The sequence below is a fragment of the Cyprinus carpio genome, chromosome B13 (assembly GCF_018340385.1).
Source record: "Cyprinus carpio isolate SPL01 chromosome B13, ASM1834038v1, whole genome shotgun sequence".
NCBI lineage: Eukaryota > Metazoa > Chordata > Actinopteri > Cypriniformes > Cyprinidae > Cyprinus > Cyprinus carpio.
Window position 1 is genome coordinate 28,964,048 of NC_056609.1, and position 22,072 is coordinate 28,986,119.

The window sequence follows — 22,072 nt, forward strand, 5'->3', positions numbered from 1 at the left end:
TATAGTTGGTTAAGGACACAAACTAGTTGAGGCAAAACAGTGGTTTTTCATGTATTGGTCCAATTTACGATTTCAAGCTCTTCTTTAAATACACATTTAAGTGTTTATTTTATCACACTTCATCTATTTGCTTCAGTAGATTTCACTTACATATTTGAAAGGCTGTTTTCTCAAAATGAGTTTTCTCCACTACAGCACCACTTACATACACCAAACTTAACTATAAATATATACTATACTACTATATATATATTCATATATATATATATATATATATATATATATATATATATATATATATATATATATAATATATATATATATATATATATATCATTAGCCTTATTTATATAACATTTGAAATTGTGATATAAATATAAAAAATAAATAAATAAATACATAAAGCACTATTAAGAATTTTTAACCTGGCTTTATCCAGTGTGCTTTATCAAGTTAGTGCATGTTTATTAGATAATGCCTCCTTTACATATTATTTAATAATAAACTTGTAATATAATGTCTTTACATTTGTCTTAATGTATTGTGATCAATCAGCTAGGGAAGCATGATAATGTCTATTAGTCACAGTTTTAAGTATCTCACTAACTAGCTCACATAATCTTCAGTCTCGAGACTGAGGTAAATGTCCCTATTAATCCCAATTGCATTGTGAAGATAGGGAAATTTTTTATATTTTCCAAAGACAATGTTGCATGCAAGCATGTTCTGCACAAGTAAGGACCAATGTTGCAGGTTGATGTCTTCATTCATGTGATGATGCTTGACTTTTTGGGGTTTTTGTGAAGCTGTCTCAAAGCTTTTGCTCTCAGTAGACATTATTTCACTGTGATGTGATGTGACAAAGTGCACTTCTTCTGACTTGAGATGCTGTGGATGGGGTGAGAAAACTCGTCCCGTCATGACCCTGTGATTGAATGCATTCACATTAACACCCTCACAGCTCTCTGATAGGTCAGTGCCTCTCCAAACCCTGTGCTTACGCTTGTTACATGTCCAGCTTCTTTTTTTTTTTTTTAAAGCATTATGCAAAAATGCCATTATTTATTTAAGATAATTTTCACTTAATCTTTGGATTTAAAATAATATTTTAAAAGTTTTATTTTATTTTATGCTAATTTGTTTTACTTTTGTTCCTTTTTATTAAAATTTTTAAAAATGATAACTTAAATTTAATAAGATAAATTTCACTCAAAACTGATTTTTAAAATGTATTATAAATGTTTATTTTATGCTAATTTAATGTATTTATTTGTAACTTTTTTTGTTTTTATTTATTTTTAATAAGATCATTTTGACTTAAAGTATCTTTTTTATTTTTTGCGATTTTTTTTTTTATTTTATTTTTATGCTATGTTTAATTTAATTTTTATATATTGTTTATTTTTTAATACCATAACTATTTAGTTTTTAGTTTTTCTAGTTTTTATTTTAATAGTTTTATTTTATAATTGTTTTTCTTATTTGATTTATTTGTTTGTTTGTTTGTACTTTTAACTATATGAAAAATCTTGATAACTGTTGTAAAATTTGCTAAACCCAGCTCATGTAATATTTAATTTGGGCTTGTGACGAGTGGGGCGGGGCCGAGAGCCGTGGGAACGGAGCGAGGCCGGTGGAGTGATTGGGAAATGAGCGACACCTGCTCCACTCACCGGTCTCGAGTCCCACGGAGGAGATCGGAAGGATATAAAAGAGGAGCGACGACAGTGAAGGACGAGAGAGGACCAGGCCTGGGTTTTATTTTGTGGTTTGGTTTTTGTTTGTGCGCGGCAGTCGCCCGTGAGGGGCTGTCGCGCTGTTTTGTGTTTATTTTGTCATTAAAGTTTTATTTGAGTGTTCGCTGGTTCCCGCCTCCTTCTTCCCGTAATTATGGAGTTTTATATTGTTACAGGGCTCTTGACAGTTTTCTGATGGATAAGCAGCACCTTGTTTCACTGACCGTTTGCTGACGAAGAGAAAGAATGGACTCGAGAAGCTCTTTTCTACCCTATTTTGTGTAAAGTGGTTTCTCGCGCTCAGGGCCGGCCGGCGGTGGGGTTGTGTGTCCAGTAATGGCTGGTGTGCGGTGTTGGTGGTATATTGTTGTGGCCTGCTGAGGCACATGGTCTCTGCCATCCTCACTGTATGAGAGCTTTTCCAGCGCTGCCTCAACAGATGGTTGTTTTGGAAGAGGCCCACCGAGGAGCTGGAGCCATCAGATGTCTCCTTTAGAGAGGCCAAGAACAAACACAAGCCCCTTCAGTCGAGACGCTCCGATCCACCAGCTGCACAAGATCAAGAGACCCGCTCGCTGCTTTCATATTGTGTTCTTGCCATGGGTGCTTCTGAAATCTGTTTGGTTTGGAAATTATATATTTAATTTGTGTGTTTTTGGAAACATTTTCAAATCGCAACCAAAATGGGATACAGATTAAACCTCAGAGACATCATTCAGACTTTAGTCTTGTGCATCTTAGACAAGTATTTCTCATTTCCTTGATCCATGTTTTCTACCTTGTTCTGTAATGGTATTGTCTTTCTTTTTGAGTTTTACATTGTATGCAGTGCATAAACCAAAGCACCTGAGTAGCTGTTACTGAATTATAGTTACTTATAGATGATATTACCTCAAAGATATATATTTTATTTTATTTTATTTTTTATTATATTGTTTATTTAAAGCTACTGAGTAGTATTTAAGGCTGATATTACATCAATGATTTCTTTTTATTTGAATATATTTTGATAATTTGTTTAATTTAATTTTTATTTAATTTCCATGATCTACTATATACAGGTTTGCTATTTTATTTTATTTTATTTTATTTTATTTTATTTTATTTTATTTTATTTTATTTTATTTTATTTTATTTTATTTTATTTTATTTTATTTTATTTTATTTTATTTTATTTTATTTTATTGCATTGCATTGCATTGCATATCTTTTTTTATTTCATTCTATTTTTTCAGTGATCTACATTATACATGTATATATTTAATTGTTTAATTTAAGGGTATTCTCTTTTTTTTTTAGTTTTTCGTTGTCGGCAGTGCCATACACCCAAGTAGCTTAACATGTTACATATGGCTAATATTACCTCAAAGATTCATGCTTTCAGATATTTAGTGGGGATTCTTAATTTCAGGATGTGCGTTTAGTTACTGCATGCATCAAGTATGCACTTAAACCTAGTATGCAGAAGTGAGGGTTGTAAAGCATTTTATTTTAGTTAAGAGTTTAAATTCTCTCTCTTCTGGCTTTGCTCAGCATTACACTGAATACAGGAGTGAACTCCAGTAAACTCAAACCTCTTCAGTTTCTTCAGGTCCTGTGTTTTTTCACGATGTGCCACCTGTTTTATTTGCAGTTAACAGCCCCACAACATACAACAACAAACAACACACATCACAGATTTTTGTAAGGACTTCTCATGTCCTTGTGCAGGATGTTTTTTTTTCCCCACAGTTTGTATTTTCCACCCTGAAGTATGATCCACATGCTGCTCCACACAAAGTCCATCTCTGCAAGCGCTGTGAGTTTGGGTTTGACATGACAATAGTGTATGAATCTGATATAAACAAAAGAAATGTCTCACAGTGGTTTTCCACCAAGCGCTATAGTTTACTTTTTTAAAGTAAAGAAATTAATACAGCCATAGTATTGCAATTTCATCTGTTGTTCTGTATAAATGTTAATAATAGTAGTCATTATAATTGTCTGTTTTTTTTTTAATTTTTTTATTTTAGAGTACTATAGTATTACTGCAAAGGAATATATTACTTTAATTGTGGTTTTATCATTTAAATGTTATAAAATTGGATAAAATTGGATAATTTAATAATAATATTAATAATAATAATATAATAATATAATTAGTAGTAGCAGTAGTAGTAGTAGTATACTCTTGCTTATTTTTTATAATTTAAATGTTAATAAAATAAAAATGTAATTATTTTGAATAACAATTTAATACAAATTATTTTTATTATGGAATGGTTTTTATTTTACAATGTAGTAGTATTATTTTTGGTAGCATTATTTATTGATTGATAATTTTTATAATTTAATAAAACATAAAACTAAATAATAAAATAATTATTAAATTAGTAACAAATATTATTTTAAGCAATAATAGTTATTAATATTATTATTATTATTAAATACACATTTTTATTTTACAGTTCAATGGTAATATTGCAAAATGTTACATATTTTTATATTTAAAATTAATATTTTTATAATTGAAATGTGAATAAGTAAACCATTTTTAAATAATAATAATAATAATAATAATAATAATGTTTATGAAATACAAATTTTTTATAATATGATTGTATTAATGCAACATTTTTAATATTTGTATATAATTTTTTATAATTAAAATTATAATAAAAAACTATTGTTTCGAATAATAATAAAATAATATTTATGAAATATTCATTTTTATTTTATAGTACTTTTATTTTGAATAATAATAATAATCTTCTAGTTGTTCTTATTGTATAGTCAGACTGAGTGGGGGGAAAAGGTTTTCCTTCTTCTTTTTTTTGTCTTAGCTGATCTCATGGTGTACTATTTAAGAGCGGTTTCTCTTGTAGATGCTCCATGCTGTGAAAATGTGGTTCCTCCAGCAACAAGTGTCCTGGAAAGACCGTCACATACAGCAGGAAAAAGGGCCGTGTCTTCAGGGATGGGTGTTTTAATATGAGCTGCTGGCCAGCAATTTCATTTGGACTGTGGATAGATGGCCATTTCTATTTTCTGTGGAGGGACTGATCTGGGGATTTGAGAGGGGAGCGTTCCAGCTGCTCCGGGGCAAACCGCTGACATGAAGGATCAATTTTGGCTGTAAAACTTCAGAAGTTCTCTTTGTCTTTTCTCACAAGTCTTTTTTAACATGCTTCTGGTTGCACAAGCTGTCGATGTGTTGAGAAACGTGCCTGAACTCAGTTGATAACACGACAGACAGTAGACGAGGCATTCTTTGGTATTAGTGTGGTCTTCTACTGTTAGTTTTGGTTCTTACTGTCTTTGCAGGGCAACGGTTTAAGGTGAATCTCGCTTGGCAGGTTAGTTAAACTATTGACGTGTTTATAGCTGTTTACCTGAATAGTAAAACATTAATGGTTTAATTGATTTGAAGGAAACACTATACTGTAAATGGGCATTGGCTGGACTATCCTGACATACACTGTAAAAATATTTTCAAAGTAAATTAAAAAGATGATCGGAGAATGTTTAACAAAAATATACCATTGCAATCTTTCTACTTCAAAATTTCATGTCTAATGTAATGTTTATTGCCTTTTCTTTGTAATAATAAGCTGTGAAATTTGAGAGTTATTTCAGGGTAAAAAAAAAAAACAATGTTTATGATAATATTTATTTAATTTAGAATGTATTAATGTATTGATTTAGCTTTTATTTATATTTTTGGTTTTCAGTTGAACTTTTAATAATTTAAGGGCTTTTTTTAATTTTTCGTTGTTTTATAATAATATTTCTGTATCATTTATTTATTTTAGCTTTTAATTTACTTTGAGTTATTTTAATATTCAACGTATTTATTTCACTGTGGTGTTGATTAAAAAAAGGCATTTTAAATTAGACTTTTAAATTGTAAAGTATTGTAAAGTTATTGTTGTTATTAATATTATTATATTTTGAAATGTTCAATTTTGCGGCAAAATATTACAGTAGTTTAGTTTTTTATGTAATGATATTAATAATAACAATACTAAATTATTACTTAAAAATATGTTACAAATATGAAAAGTTAAATAATAAATATTATAAATTAATTTAAATATTAAAAATAAACATTTATCAATGTCTAATAATGATTATGATGTGAAATATTCTATTTAGCAATTTTGCAGCAAATTATTACATTAGTTTTCAGTTGTTTTTATATAGTAATAGCAATAATAATTAATTAAATATAAAGTACTACTACTATAATACTATTATATACTATATACTAAATGCTATACATTGTTATTATTTTAGGTATTAAAAAGTATTATTTATCAATTTATTAATGACTAATAATAATAAGTATTAATATTTTATATTTAATTATTTTATTTTTGCCATTATACATAACTACAAAACGTTGAAGCTCCTTAAATAAAAAAAAAATAAAAAAATCACATTTTAAATAGCTAACACATTTTTTTAAGGCCCGAGCGGCACACTGCTGCTAATTTGAGTGTCAGCTTGTGGTGGATTATTATTTTATTATTATAAATGGTAATTATTTATTTATTGCCATATTGAGATATAATCACAAACCTTTGGGAAAAGCGTGCAGCTCAAGCTGGAATTTTTCCTCATCTCACCTTCAGTGTTTTCTGCTCCTTCAAGGCCGTGACCTGCTCCGCTGAAGCAGAAATACCAGTGTTTATGAAACCGGAGATGCCAGGGTCTGCTTACCGTCTCTCGTTTCTCGTTTGGACCAGAAAGTGAGGAATTTAATAAACGCCATCCGAATCACCTCAAGGTTAAAACAACGGCTCTTGAAGTTTGATTGAAAGCAGAGAAGCCGTCTGAAGTGTGAACTTGAGCGAGGTGTGAACTTCTTGTGTGTTGTTTTGTGTTCTCAAGCTCTTTGTTTAACCTGAACGAGCACAGCTAAACGTGGTTGGATAAAGGGCGTACTGTACATGTTAGCTGAGTTTGAAAAGGAAAGTCTCTGAATAGGTTCATTACCTCATTTTGGCATTTATTATTTATGAGAGCCGTTTAGTGCGTAAGGTGTCTGATTATGGACTGTTATTTTAACTCAGCTGACTGCTTCTTGCCAGCCACTTGTTATTGCAGACATTACTATTAGTTGCTATTATTGTCCAAATGCTAAGCATTAAACTTTGCTGCATAACTTGCAGTTTGTGTTGTTCACATGTATGCTTACTGAAGAGAGCTTGCTATTGCTTACATTTATTTATTTATTTATTTTTATCTGACGGTCTATAATAAAGGGCTTTTTGGTCTTGATGAAGCATTGGCACAATAAAGGACTGATTTTCTATAGCAGCACATTTTTATTTCTTGATTTCTCCACAGAAACTGGTTTTAAAGTTTTTGCTTCTTACTGGTTGGTTTTATGAAGTTTTGATAAATTCTGACAGACGTACAATAAATGAGAGATGAGAAAATTAGTTTTTGTTAATTGAAATGAAGCTAATATGAAATAAGATTTGTAAATATTTGATTAAACACTTTTTTGTAAATATTTGATGAAACAAATTTTGCCTTGGCAACTGACTAAAGTTGAAATACTGAAAGTAAGTTGAAGTATACATATATAGCTACACACACATATATATATATATATATATATATATATAAAAACCATATACACTACCGTTCAAAAGTTTGGGGTCAGTAAAACTTGTTATGCTTTTTAAAGAAGTCTCTTCTGCTCATCAAGGCTGCATTTATTTGATCAAAAATACAGAAAAAAACGGTAATCTTGCAAAATGTTATTACTATATGAAATAATGGTTTCTATATTAATATCCTTTAAAATATAATTTATTTCTGTGATGCAAAGCTGAATTTCCGTCAGCCATTACTCCAGTATAAAGTGTCACATGATCCTTCAGAAATCATTATAATATGCTGATTTATTATAACCGTTGTGATGCCAAATATTTTTTGGGAAACTGCGATTCTTTTTTCAGGATTCTTTGATGAATAAAAAGTCAAAAAGAACAGCATTTATTTAAAATAGAAATCTTTTCTAACAATATAAATCTTTGCTATCACTTCGTAATTTAACACATCCTTGCTTAATAAAAGTTTTAATTTCTTTTCAAAAAATAAAGAAGAAAAATCTACTGACCCCAACTTTTGAACTATAGTGTATATTGTTAGAAAAGATTTCTATTTTAAATAAATGCTCTTCTTTTTAACTTTTTATTCATCAAAGAATCCTGAAAAAAAGTATCACAGGTTCCAAAACAATATGAAACAGCACAAATGATATTAAATGTTCATATTAGAATATTTTCTGAAGTTAATGTTTCAATGAAGACTGGAGTAATGATGCTGAAAATTCAGCTGCGCATCACAGGAATAAATTTGATTTTAATGTATATTAAAATAGAAAAATTTTATTTTACACCATAATAATATTTCACAATATTACATTTTTTCCTGTATTTTTGATCAAATAAATGCAGCCTTGATGAGCAAAAGAAACTCCTTATTAAATAGTGTAATAGTGTATATATAAATAAAAGGTACAAAAGCTGTCACTGGGGTGGGACATTTTCAAAAGGCACTAATATGTACACTTTAAGTACTTTTTTTCAAATATTGAGATTTTGTGCTTTTTGCTTGTTTCTTTTGTACTATTAGAAACATTTGAGGGTGTTTGATCTCAGAAATAAATGAAATTTGAGTGTTAATATTTGACTTCTCACTATATTAGAGTTGTTGTGTTGTGAGGGTTTAATCAGGAGATGATCTCAGGTTAGGTTTGCACTCATGCTATCAGTATAACGGTGAAGCAGCGTGCTGAAACTCTCTGCGGCGTCCTGACTTTGCAGCACAGCTCTCCTGTCAGAGCCGGTTTGGATGAGGAGGAGGTTTGCGGTGACCCCTGTGCTCAAGAGAATCACAGCATTCAGCGCTCTCTGCCCTGCATATCTCACGTCTTTAATGCACTCAAATGTGCAATGCATAAAAAATACTGCAGTATTTTTGTGCAACTTTTTTTTTATACTCAAATTAAATATGTATGAGCTCAAACCCCCACAAACCTTTCTAATAGTAGACAAACATTTCCATAACCATAAAAAAAATCAGCAATCTTAAAAAACAACAACTGCAATAATAAAAACTATAATTATTATTATTATGCCCATGCACAACTTGCCGCTACGATGGCAAAATGTATACAGTGGGATTTATAAATAATTGTAAAATAAAGTAAAAGATTAATAGTAAAAATTAAAAAAATTAAATGGTTGTATCCATGCACAACTACAACTTGTTTTTACGATGCCTGTGATGTGATTTATTATAAATAATTGTGTTGAAATAAGGTTAAGTGAAAGATTATTAGTAAAACGTAAATAAAACATTTAAATTATAGCTTATTTTTTTTTGCTCATCCGTAACTCACTGCTATAGTACCACAATGTATGTGATACATAATTCATTATAAATAATAAGATTGAAATGAAAAATAAGTTGTGCCCATGCACAACTCGCTGCTATAAAATCTACAGTGTGATTTGTACAAATAAGAAAAAGAATAATACTAATAATAATAAGTTAATTATAAAAAATCTAATTTAAAATAAAAGTTGCCTATTCACAACTCACTGCTGTGGTGCCACAATATCTACGATGTGATTTATTATAAATAATTGTGTTGAAATAAGGTTAAGTAAAATGTTAATAGTAAAAATTACAATTAAAATAAAAAAAAAAAAAAAACAATTAAAATTATGCCCATGCACAGCTTTCTGGTACAATGCCACAATATCTACAGTAGATTTATTTTAAATAATTGTATTGGAATAAGAAAAAGATTCATAGTAAAAATTTAATTTAAAAAAAATATTTAAAATAATAATATTAAAAAAAAAATGGTGCACATTCACAACTCACTGCAATGATGCCACAATGTCTGTGATGTGATTTATTATCAATAATTATTTATAAAAAAAGAAAAAGATTAATAGTAAAAACTTGAATTAAAAATAAAACCAAAAATGTTAAAATAAACGTTATGCCCATGCATAACTTTCTGCTACAATATCTACAATGTGATTTATTTTAAATAGTTTTATGGAAATAAGGTTTAGCAAGCAGATTAAACTGATGAACAGGAATGAAATTAAAAAATAAAACTAAAAATAACTTTAGCGATGGCAAAGTAAGACTAGACATGCTCATATCAAACGGTGTGCTGCTAATATTTTCCTCAGGGTCCGGCGATCTCGTCTGAAGTAGATGACAGCAGCAGGTTCTCCTGGAGACGGCACATTAATACTCCCGCAGCCTCTAATCAGGCCACCATGTCAAAAGATTATTTTAAGACCTGGCGAAACGGCACCAAAGACACAAAACCAGCCCAGCCAGCGGCAGAAAATGAGTTCATCGCCATAATTAGTCTCGCAGAAGCCTCCCCAATTTCATTTCTTTGGCCTTGGAGGTTGACCAAAGATAATGACTGCTGAGCTTTTCTCGTTAAAGACCTCTGCGTGTGTGTGTGTGTGTGTCAGACCTCCCATCATTAGCTTTCTTCACACACACAGAAGGCCCAGTCAGAAAGCGAGCCCTGCACAGGTCAGAGGTCATAGGGATGATATATTTTTGCTGACCATGAAGTTGTGATGCAATCAGGGGCCCCTGCAGAGAAAGACATGATGGAGAGCATTTATCATCGTCTGTGTTCTAGATAGAGACCACCATGGTGTCTAGTTTGTGTGTGTGGCAGATGTTTATTTTGTGCTTGAGTTTACACTCTCCAGAGCCTTCACTCTCTCTGTTTCTCTGTGTTGGAACGAGCCTCTAAATGTCTGATCTGATGAAGACACGTCTTGCTTCAAAAAAAAAAAAAAAAAAAAAAAAAAAAACATTTTTTACCAATAAACCACTTTTACCATTTTTGCAATTTTGTTTAAAGCACATTATATAATTTCTATGCAATACTAATAAAATGAGTTGTGCATATATTATGTGTGTGTATGTATATGTATGTATAATATATATATATGTATATATATATATATATATATATATATATATATATATATATATATATATATATATATATATATTGTATGTATAATATATATATATATATATATATGTACAATATATATATATAATAATTAACATCATTCATTTTTTCTACAGTAATAAAATGTAAGAATTATGTCAACCATTAAAATAATTGACAGCTTATTGTTGCACAGAATGTTTTTTACTTCTCCTCTAGTTTCTGCACTATTCTAGCTTAATCTTGAAACTTGCTGTTGTGTATTATCATCTCTTGTATGATGAATTGCTTGCAGTGTTTTTCATTTTAAGGTTTCTTTGTATATAAACATCTGCTAAATTACTAAAATTGCAAGGAGAAAGTGTTTTAACATCAAGGCCTTCACAAAAAGCCTTTGGAGCTCGTTGCCAGTTAGCATGTGGTTTGCTTGGATGAACTGCTCTGTTAAGACATCATTTGGATTAGACGTTTAGATTTGTAAAGAGCTTTTGGTGAAGAATCTTTCTGTTGGAATTCAGCAGTTTATTCTAAGTCTCATTACACTGAAGGAAACACTTTTAGTCACAGTTTAATAGTCCTTGAGTGTTTTTAGGACAGGGTTTTTCTCAGTGACCCTGCTGTGTGTGTGTGTGTGTGTGTGTGTGTGTGTGTGTGTGTTTTAATGATTGTGTCGATGTGAAAAGGATTACGTAATCGGAGCTCCTCTGTTTTGTCCTTGCTCATCCTTTCAGAAAAGCCTGTCTCATTTAATGAAGTTATTTCAGGAAGCAGTTTTGCCGCTGCTGCATTTCAATGTGAAAACAGTTAGTTAGGCTTCAGCACTGGGATCCAAAATCCTGCTCGCTCTTATCGTTGTTAAGGACAGTCCAAGGGGAAGCAATCTAGGAAAGGTCTATTGCAAATAAACCATTGCAATCAGAAAAATGACATTAGTTGATCTGATGTTTACATAGAAATGGCATAATTGTTTTTATATCGTAAGATTGCTCGCAAAACTGTATTGTAGTATTAGCCTGTTTTTGAACATGCACCATGGTCATTCTTCAAAGTACCATGTGATACCATGATTTTTCTTAAAGATGAACCCAATCAAAGGATTCCATTAAGTGGTTTTCTGTAGCTATGATAGGCTTTTGTTAAAATATATGTGGCTATGGAGCACAGAAGCAGTCTTAAGTCACTGGGGTATATTTGTAGCAAAATTATAGCCAAATATAATATTATGCCAAAAATCATTAGGATATTAAGTAAAGATCATGTTCCATGAAGATATTTTGTAAATTTCTTACCGTAAGTATAGCAAAACTTAATTCTTGATTAGTTATATGCACTGCTAAGAACTTCATTTGGACAACTTTAAAGGTGATTGTCTCAATATTTTGAGTTTTTTGCACCCTCAGATTCCAGATTTTCAAATATTGTCCTATCCTAACAAACCATACATCAATGGAAAGCTATGTATAAATGAATAAATATAAATGTTTTTTGAAAAATTTACATTTAAGATTGGTTTTGTGGTCGAGGGTCACATATGGAAATAAAACAATATTTTGACTTCTAAAGACATTTTTGTCTATTCTGCCACAATAATATTAATTTCTTTAATAAGTAATAATTAATTAATTATTTTTTTTAAAACATTTTAGAAGTGTTAATTATTTATTGTTTTTTTTATTTTTTTTTTTTTTTTTAATTTTTATTTTTGAATGATTATTTTTAATAAGAATAAAAGATATTGGGAAAAAAAGATTATATTTTATCCAAAAACTACAGTCAGGGCTCCCTTATTAATGTCTTGGTTGTATTTTATGTATGTCAGCTGTTAATTTGGGCCAAACCTGTACTTAATTAATATGTTTTTGGATAAAAGGGAATGTTAATTCTTTGTTTTTCAATACTTGCAGGTTATCTCAAAATTTGCTTGTTACTAATCAAAATGCTTTAACCAAACTCTTGGAATATTGCTGATATCATTGGCCTATATATCCAGTGTTTAGTGTATATTTGTAATCACATACATTACAGCTTATCTTGTTGTGGCCCACATCCCCCCTCCAGATGTTGTTTGTCCTGCAAATATAAACAGTACATCAGAAATTGAATCATGGGATAGGGCGAATGCAGTGAAGACGGGATGTTTTGTCGCTTGTTCCTGTTTTTTTAGGAGTAGTGAAAATGGAATGAAGATTAGTGGTTCTGTTCAGAAAAAAGGTCACAGCTTTTACATTGTAAGTCAAGGTATATAATGGATTTAGCAGATTTGTTTGTGGGCTGATAGCAATGTCAGGTCATGTTACATGATTCTGGATAGAACATATATAAAGATGCATGAATGTGGCACCCATGCAGTATACATGAACAAGAAAAAACCATTTAGGTCATCAGTGGCATCTTCCCAACCCACAAGCGGTGAGCTGCACAGCTGAACAGAAGGTGAAGTTCAAATGCTGGAGTCCCCACTGGGAACCTTGTCTATATATGTGTATATATGTGTATATATATATATGCTATATGCATTTGTAGTTGTGCATGTAATATATGCATTGCAATTTGGGGCTCCAGTACTCTGTGGGAGCGAATAAATGTGGCATGAAAATAAAGACATTTTGCTGAGTTCTCCTTGCCTAATACATAATCCAGTTTGAAAACCACTGAACGTTCCCTTAAGTTTATGGCTAACAAGACTCATTTGAACCCCTACTTGGCCAATAAAAGTAAGCAACAGAAATAGGCATTTATATTTCTGAAAGATCTCTTTGTGAGAAGGCCTTCTTGAAGGAGTCATCAGGCGTGTTGTGCGGTACACACCCTGCCACTTATCTAACAGTCTCACATTGTTCAGTGGTCATAAGGAGGTTGTGAGAAAGACATCCCACTGTTCTCTCTGAAATCCTGGAAGAGTATCCGAATAAATATATTCTGCCGTTCTCTGCTGCGAGATGCATTAATGCGATTTTGTTTTTCTCCTTGCTCCCAACAGATCGCTCTCCTCCAGCTGTCGTCCTAAATTAGCTGAGCTCTGTGAAAGGAGAGCCTTTTCAACTGACCCCTTCTGCTCCTTGAAGCTCCAGCCGTCCGTGACACCCAAATGCTGCCTGTCTTTCATCAAACTGGTCACTCCTGGAGAAAAATGGACTTGGAGTGAAGGGCGGCCCTTTATGTGGGCTGACTCCCTCTAGGACGACTCTGAAACTAGTTGAGACTCAAATGGGTGACCTATGACAATGTAACCAATAAGGGGACTTGATTTCTCGCTTTCCCAAGCAGCTGCAAGCAGGATATGAGCTTGAGCCGTGGGTATCGGTGATAAAACAAACCTTTCCATTGCTTGAGGCCTCCTTTAACGTCATGCAGTCATCTGAGGAATTGTTTAACAGGAAGCTGAAAGCGTTGAATGGAAGTATGGGACATCCGGCGGGCAACACGCAGGGTAAGCTGGACGGGGGTGGCAAGACGAATGGGACGCCTGCTATGCCTAAAATGGGGGTGCGGGCCAGGGTGACAGACTGGCCCCCGAAAAAGGAGGGTTGGGGACCCAACTACGAGACCGTCATCACTGCCTTTCAGAACGGTCAGCCAGACCAAAGTGTGGAAATCACGGATTTGGGCGAAGCTCCTTTGGAGCCTGATTATTCGGATACAAAATATTCCCTGAGTGACCTTTTGAGTCGATCCCCTTTGAAGGGACTCCATCCCATTCGCCAACGGAGTAACAGTGACGTGACCATCAGCGACATTGATGCGGAGGACATAATGGACCAGAATGCTGTCAACCCCAACACCGGTGCCTCGTTGCATCGGGAGTATGGCAGCACGTCTTCGATTGACCGCCAGGGTCTTGGAAACGATGGGTTCTTTACTATGTTGCGAGGGTATCGGATTGACAGCTTGGACCATCGCAGTGCTCCGCCTGCCGGGTTCCCAGAGCTCCTTCGCTATGACACAACCCTCTCCCCAAGCTTGCAGACCGCTGCACAAATAGCCCGTGGCGAGATCGTCCACATCTCCGGCTACGACTACGTGGACAGCTCCTTCCTCTACAGCCGAGAAAGAGAGAAGTCCTTCATGCATCGTCTCAAGTCGGAATCATCCGAAACATCGCTGTTCAGGAAACTGAGGACTATTAAGAGCGAGAACGACGGTCTGCGGCTCTCCACCGAGCAAGACGACCGCCGACCTCTCAGCTTCCAGAAGTGCTTCGCTCACTATGACGTCCAGAGCATCCTGTTTAACATCAGCGAAGCGGTGGCCAATCGTGTAAGCCTCAGCCAGAGGAAGAACACCACCACCGGAGCTTCTGCCGCCTCCCAATACCAAGTCCCAGGAGGTGGACAAGTGGCTGGGAATACAACTGGACCTGCATCCATGTTCGAATCACCGCTCGGAAGTCGGGAAGACCTCAATCCCAAGGAGAACCTGGATGCGGATGAGGGGGATGGGAAGAGCAATGGATTGGTGCTGAGTTGCCCGCATTTTCGCAATGAGATTGGTGGAGAAGGGGAGAGGAGGATATCTCTATCCAGGGCCAACAACGCCACCTACAGCGCCGGAGGAGAAAACTGTTCGTTCGAGTCCTCTTTGAGCTCCCACTGTACTAATGCTGGCGTGTCTGTACTGGAGGTGCCACGAGAAAGCCAGCCAATCCACCGTGAAAAGGTCAAGCGGTACATCATCGAACACATCGACCTCGGAGCGTATTATTACCACAAATACTTCTATGGGAGAGGTAAGCATTCTCATTTTGCATGAAAATGAAGCTGATTCTTGTTTGTTAAACTCAACATGAAAACTAAATTGACCTTTCATTCCGGGTTCTATTCAGAATGATTCATCAGTGTATGTTATTCTAAATGCCTATTGTTTGTAATCTTGCTATGCCTCTGAAACATAATTTCTCTTTAGCTTAAACAAAGGTTATGTTTGTGCTTTTGTAACTCTGGCATGGACAGATATTTTGCGGCTTATATGCATTTGTAGGAGTTTCCCTTTTAGATCAACCGTAGAAATTTCTTTTCCCATCGACGCTTTTATGGGCTTGTGATCTCATGGTTATTTGCCCTATTTAGTAAATCTGCCCCTAAGTATTTTCATAGCTTTGCATCTTCAAAATACCAATGCTCCACACCTGGATGAGTTTCTTTCTTCTGTTGAGCACAAAAGAAGATATGTGACCTTTGCTGGAAAAATGAGTCACATTGAGTAAAGTTTCAAAAATTTGTCCTTTTTATGTTTATTTTATGTTTGTTACACATTTTGAAAGGAGAAACACTTGTGGCAAGGATTGAGGTGTGAGAATGTTCTCCTGTATTTGGCCTGTGATTTGTCATGTGAGAATAGACAGGGTGAGGTGCAGCTGTTCCCCTCCGAGGAGCCGTGATGCCGAGAGAAGCAAGACGGGACCCTTTCCTCGCACCTTAGTCCCATCGCTCTTCATTAAAACACCTCAGCGTGTCTGGGAATGGAACAAGCAAATGATACCTCAACTTATTTTGCACAATGTCGTCCGTGTTTGACTGAGAAGGTGTCTGCGTCTGTCAGACTGCTTTTTTTATTGCATGTCTGCACATCTGCATAGTCCTGACAGGATTGTGTTACCCATTCCTAAGCTCTGGAAAACAGCTGCTCCACCTCTTGCCATGCAGAAGTTCATTTCTTTCCTTTGACTACGCTGAATAATGAGCCGCAGCCTGTGGGTGAAAGCTGTGATTGCGTCCCGCATGTTCACAGGCTTTCCAGCCATAGCGAATGAGCCAATTACAGCTCAGCTCAAATGACAATAAATCATGTTAGCCAGCTCATTCTATTGGGAAATAGATAAGCATCCACCGTGCCGAGTTGCCAAAGACCTATCAAGCAGAAGAGCTCAATTTCCTTCATTTGTGCAGGGATATATTTTACACTGATTAATCTTGTGCATTTAACTTTAATTTAGTGTTGTTTAAAGAGGAAAGGAGTTTCGATGTGAAAATCTAAATTGACCCATTTAGCCATGTGAACTATTAGTTAATTCAAAACTAATAGCCAGATATTAATTTATTTTGTTATTCTTAGGTTACTGTTGTAGGTAATGCAGCTTTACTAATATCTAGCTAACAGTTAATTTAATGCTGTTTATGCAGCGATGAATAACTTAATGGTAAATAGTGGCAGATTTAAATAGGAGCTTTTTTATTATTATTAATTTGTAATTGAATGCATAACTTTAAACTGAATGCATAACTTTAATGTATAAAAATTATATGCATAACTTCAAATTGAAATAAACGAAATGCATAACTTTAAACTGGATTAAACCGAGTGCATAACTTCAACACACCTTTAAATGAAATAAAATTGAATGCATAACTTGAATGCATTGCTTTAAATTGAATTTAACTGAATGCAAAACTTAAATACATAACTTCAATTTTAATAAATGCAATGCATAACTTGCCTTGAATGCATAACTAAATGTAATTCAATGGAATGCATAACTTACTCTTAAGATAAATGTTGGTTTTAAATTATTTAATACAGAAACTGATTTTATTTTGACAGTCTGGCATTCCCGACTTCAAACTAACAGTCAGAGTCCATTTAACCTTTCAGAGCTGATCATCACCCCGTCATCATCTCTAGAGGGACGTGGAAAGGACAGAGCTGTCAACATGTCTCTCCCAAGAGCCACTATCCTCTTTCACACCTTACTCTCCGTGATGCTTTTATCACCTAGGGAGAAGCATTGATTCCGTTAACTTCCTCTCCCATTTTCCCCTGTTCGTGACCAAGATGCTGCATGATCGGGGATGCAAGCTGTGACATGCCCACTGAACGTCTGCATTAATGCATGAATGTTATTAATACTTCATATTGGTAAGAATCATGGTTCAGCTCAATGCCTCCCATTGGCGGCAGAAAATGATGTCATAGTTGCATTTCAGACGATTTGCAGCTCAAGAAACATTTCTGCTCATTATATCGACGTTGAAAACAGTTCATATTTCTATGGAAACCAAAAAAAAAAAAATGTTTTAAGGATTCTTTGATGAAAAGAAAGTTCGAAAGAGCAGCATTTAATTGAAATAGAAATCTTTTGTAATTTTATAAATGTCTTTTATGCATCCTTGAAATGCATCCTTGATGAATAAAAATATTAATTTCTTACTGAGCCCAAACTGTAAACGTAATATACAGTACTTTATATAAACAAGGAAATCATTCAGTACTACAATATATGAAAGTACTATGGTATCCTCACAAATCCAGCTCAAACAAATTGGTCTACCTTGTAAAAACCAGATGATGATTCATCAAAATCTGGTTGTAACTGGATTTTCCTACAGGGTTCTGATAAAGTGGATTTTAGAGGGTAGTAGTCGTGTTGTTTTACTCTTCATCGCAGCTTTGAGTCGTTTAGAGAGGATGAGATGTTGCTAATTTTTTCTCCATGACATGCTTTAGTACACTGTGTTCATCATGTTGCATAATTTTGGCCTCAGGTTTTCGACTTGATGTCCAAATGCATGTTGGTCTCTAAAGGGGCTTACTGAAAAAGATATCAAGAAGAAAGAGGTTAAGCTTTGTCTGTAGCTGGTTTTATTTCTGTTGTTAATCTCTGATGGACCCCAATGGTGCAGTGAAATCAGAGATTATGCTTCATATATGACACTAATGTTCTGGATCTGGATCACATCATTGTCATGTGGACATGACAGATGTCTAGAAGGATATTTTAACCTTAACTCTTCTCCATTATAACACCAGTTTAAAATAATTTTAATTTTTTATTTAATTTAATTTTTTATTTTACATCATAAAGCCTATCAAGAGCATGTCATATTTTATTCCAAAATCAAAAGAGAACATAATTTATAAAATATTTAATATTCAGGTATCATCAAATTAAATAATGTATTTTAAATGTGTATTTGTTTGTTTGGAGCAGATGATCATTTGATCATCAGTTGTCATAAAAATAATCGATGCAAAAACCTTAACGGTCCAAAAATAAGCTTTTAATTTAATTTTAGTTTAGTTTACATTTTATTCTAAAATCAAAAGAGAAATAAAAATTATAGTATTTAAATAAGTAAAATAAGTTTAAGTAAATTTATTAGTATTTAAAATGAAGTTACTACCAAATAAATGTATTTATTTATCCTAAAATAAATGTTTTTTTTTAATTGATATCATGAATCATGAATCTCAATCATGTCATATTTTATTCCAAAATCTAAAGAGAAAATAATTTATAAAGTATTTACAATTAAGTTACTGTCAAATTACATAATTTATTTTAAATATTTGTTTGTTTGGAACAGATTATCATTTTATTTTATTATTTTATTTTTAATTATTTATAAAAAAAGATGTAAAACCAAGTTACTATCAAATATTATTTATTTGTTTGTTTGTTTGATTGATTTTAGTTTGCCATGGATAATCCTAATAAATGGTTCTAAAATAAATATAATTTTCTTTATGCAAAATATAAAATTCTTTTTGTGGAGTGAAATATGACCTGGATTGACTATATGACAAATATAATTTGCATTGCAATAGTTTTGAGGAAAAATGATTTCAGGAATTGATAAACAGGAATCATTTCTATTTATTTTGTCCATTTAATCAAATCAAAATATGAAGGTAAATAGCTGTTTAATGTAAAGCATTGCAGTGGTGAACAAAATTATTAGAACACTAGTGTTTTCAGCAGCTAAGAATGGTTTTAAGTCAGTTATTTCTATCTTTTGCTGTCCAGTGGGTCCTGTCTGTATCTCCTCAGCCTGACCTCTCAGATAAGCAGCACTTGAGCCGCTCAGGGTCTCCTGCTCACTTTGTAGGGTATTCTTGGTAAGTGTTTTCTGTCCTTCTAGAACCTGACCTCACATCTGTCCTGTCCTAAACTCTCAGAGCACCAGAACTACTTCGGCGTGGATGAGAACTTGGGTCCGGTGGCCATCAGCGTGCGGAGAGAAAAGCTGGATGACGGGAAAGACAAGGAGGCAGCGCAGTACAACTACCGCGTTACCTTCAGGACGAGTCAGGTACTTGATGAATCACTCAACAAATAATAATTGATTAAATCTGATTAATTGAGCAGCCTATCATGTAATTAATTCATTTTAAAATTAATTGATTGACATCCCAGATTGCAATAAAATTTGAAAAATGTTTAAAGTTGTTTTAGATGTAATGAATAAATGAACATGGAAATTGTTCCACATTTAAATGAAAGTTTTACCTGCTAATATTTAGCATTGCATTATTATAAGGAGGTAAAACTCTCCTTCTTTCAAACTTATAAGCTATAAAATATATTAAATGATATTATTTGTATTAAAATATAAATATATTAAAATGAACAAATAGAAATCAGTTGCTAATAACTGTATTTAATTAATTGGTTTATTTACTTTCTTACAATGCAAAATTGTCACAGTGCAAACATTTGAATGGTTCTAAAATTCAGGATGGATAATCTTCAATGACATTTAATTTTATAATCATAATAGATCTAAATTTAACCTAATTATCTTTATAAAAATATAATCTCCAACTCCAACTTTATTTATAAAGCACCTAATAAAACGACTAAGTTGACCAAAGTGCTGTACAGTAAGTTCAATTAAAAGAATATAATAGCAAATAATAAAATCAACAATACACAACATACAAGACAGGCCAAAGGGTAACTACAGCGACAATACCTCAGCACTCATTCCTGATCAAAGGTTTTTAACTGCTTCTTAAATTTATTCAGAGATGAAAATTGTGAAACTGTTCCAAAGCCTTGGGGCAGCTACCGAAAATGCACGGTCTCCTCTAAACTTTAATTTTGATCGAGGAACATGTAGGAGATTTTGTCCAGTAGATCGTAATGATCTCTTTGACTCTTGAACATGAATAAGATCAGCAATGTATGGAGGGCTATACCATGCAGAGATTTAAAAACAAAGATTAAAATCTTAAAATTAATTCTATAAGGTACTGGTAACCAGTGCAACAATCTCAAAACAGGAGAAATGTGATCAAACTTCAGAGTACCCGTCAGTAGTCTTGCGGCTGAATTTTGAACCATTTGTAATCTGTCCAAAAATTTTGTTTGAGTACCGTAATAAAGTGAGCTGCAGTAATCTAAGCGAGAAAACATAAAAACATGAATAAGCTTCTCCAAGTCTATACGTGAAGAAAGGCTTGATCTTACTAATCATTCTTAATTGGTAGAGGCTAGCTTTGACAACTTCACTATTTTGAGAGTTGAATTTTAAAGCACTATCACAGATCACACTCAAGTTTTTTACTTTATTTGTCCTAAAAGGGCTTAGTGTTCCCAGGTTAACTCCAGCCTATCTCTGTTTCGATTCATTAAGACTCAGAAAGTTAGCAGTCATCCAATGACATCTAATGACTTTTTTCCTTTTTATGAGGTGAAATGTTTATTTGTCAGTTTGTTCGTTTATTGTTTGGAAAGATGGTCTTAATTGTCATGAAAATAATGTCAAAATGCAAAAATAGTAATGATTTTAAAATAAACTTCATTTTCTAAATATAAATGGTAAAATAATATTCTAATATTAATATAAAAATATTTATTTATTTATTTAGGATGGACAATCTTTAATGAAATTTCATTTTAATAAAAATAATCATAACAGACCTAAAATGAGCTTCATTTTAGGTCTGTTATGATTATTTTTATTAAAATGAAATTTCATTAAAGATTGATTATATATATATATATATATATAGTATATATATATATATATATATATATATATATATATATATATATATATATATATATATATATATATATATATATATATATATATATATTTTTCTTTTTTTTTTTTAGGTGAAATATACTTATTCTTATTATTTTTGAAGACAGTAGATGCAGATATTGTCAGCATTAGTTCTTCTTTCTTATCAAATGCATCGTCACATTAAACCTTAGGCTTTGATCTTTAGCTTCTAATGGAAATCTTTCACAATGAAGCTGAATTATGAAGCCTAGACACTCATGAATCAAAACGTCAGAATGAGATTTAAAGAGATGCTAGTGCTTCAAATCAGCATTCAGCATAAAAGCCTTTTACTTTATAAGTGAAAGTGCAGATAAAAGGGTCAAGACTCAATTACTTCCTTTCAGACAATCTCCTGCAGGGAGGGAGAATTTCATTGCCAGTGACTTAATATCCCAATGGATCTATGATTTTTTTTTTTTAGTTTTCTAATAGACTGACAGGATTTAGTACTTGAGACTACTGCCTTGTCATTGGATTTTGACTGTGTGAGGCAGGAAAATGTCCTTGCTGTGTAATGCATGTGATGTTTAATTCCTGTC

The 22,072-nt window shown here is 32.9% G+C and overlaps 1 protein-coding gene across 1 annotated transcript in view; it reads left to right on the plus strand.

The window, feature by feature from the left end:
• LOC109052254 (signal-induced proliferation-associated 1-like protein 2) overlaps window positions 1–22,072 on the plus strand; it is a 117,983-nt gene that overhangs the window by 7,161 nt on the left and 88,750 nt on the right. The window contains exons 2-3 of the mRNA XM_042736140.1: window positions 13,724–15,469; window positions 19,636–19,769. Of these exons, the coding sequence (XP_042592074.1) occupies window positions 14,092–15,469; window positions 19,636–19,769 (1,512 nt within the window). The 5' untranslated portion in view covers window positions 13,724–14,091. The remainder of the gene's footprint in view (window positions 1–13,723; window positions 15,470–19,635; window positions 19,770–22,072) is intronic.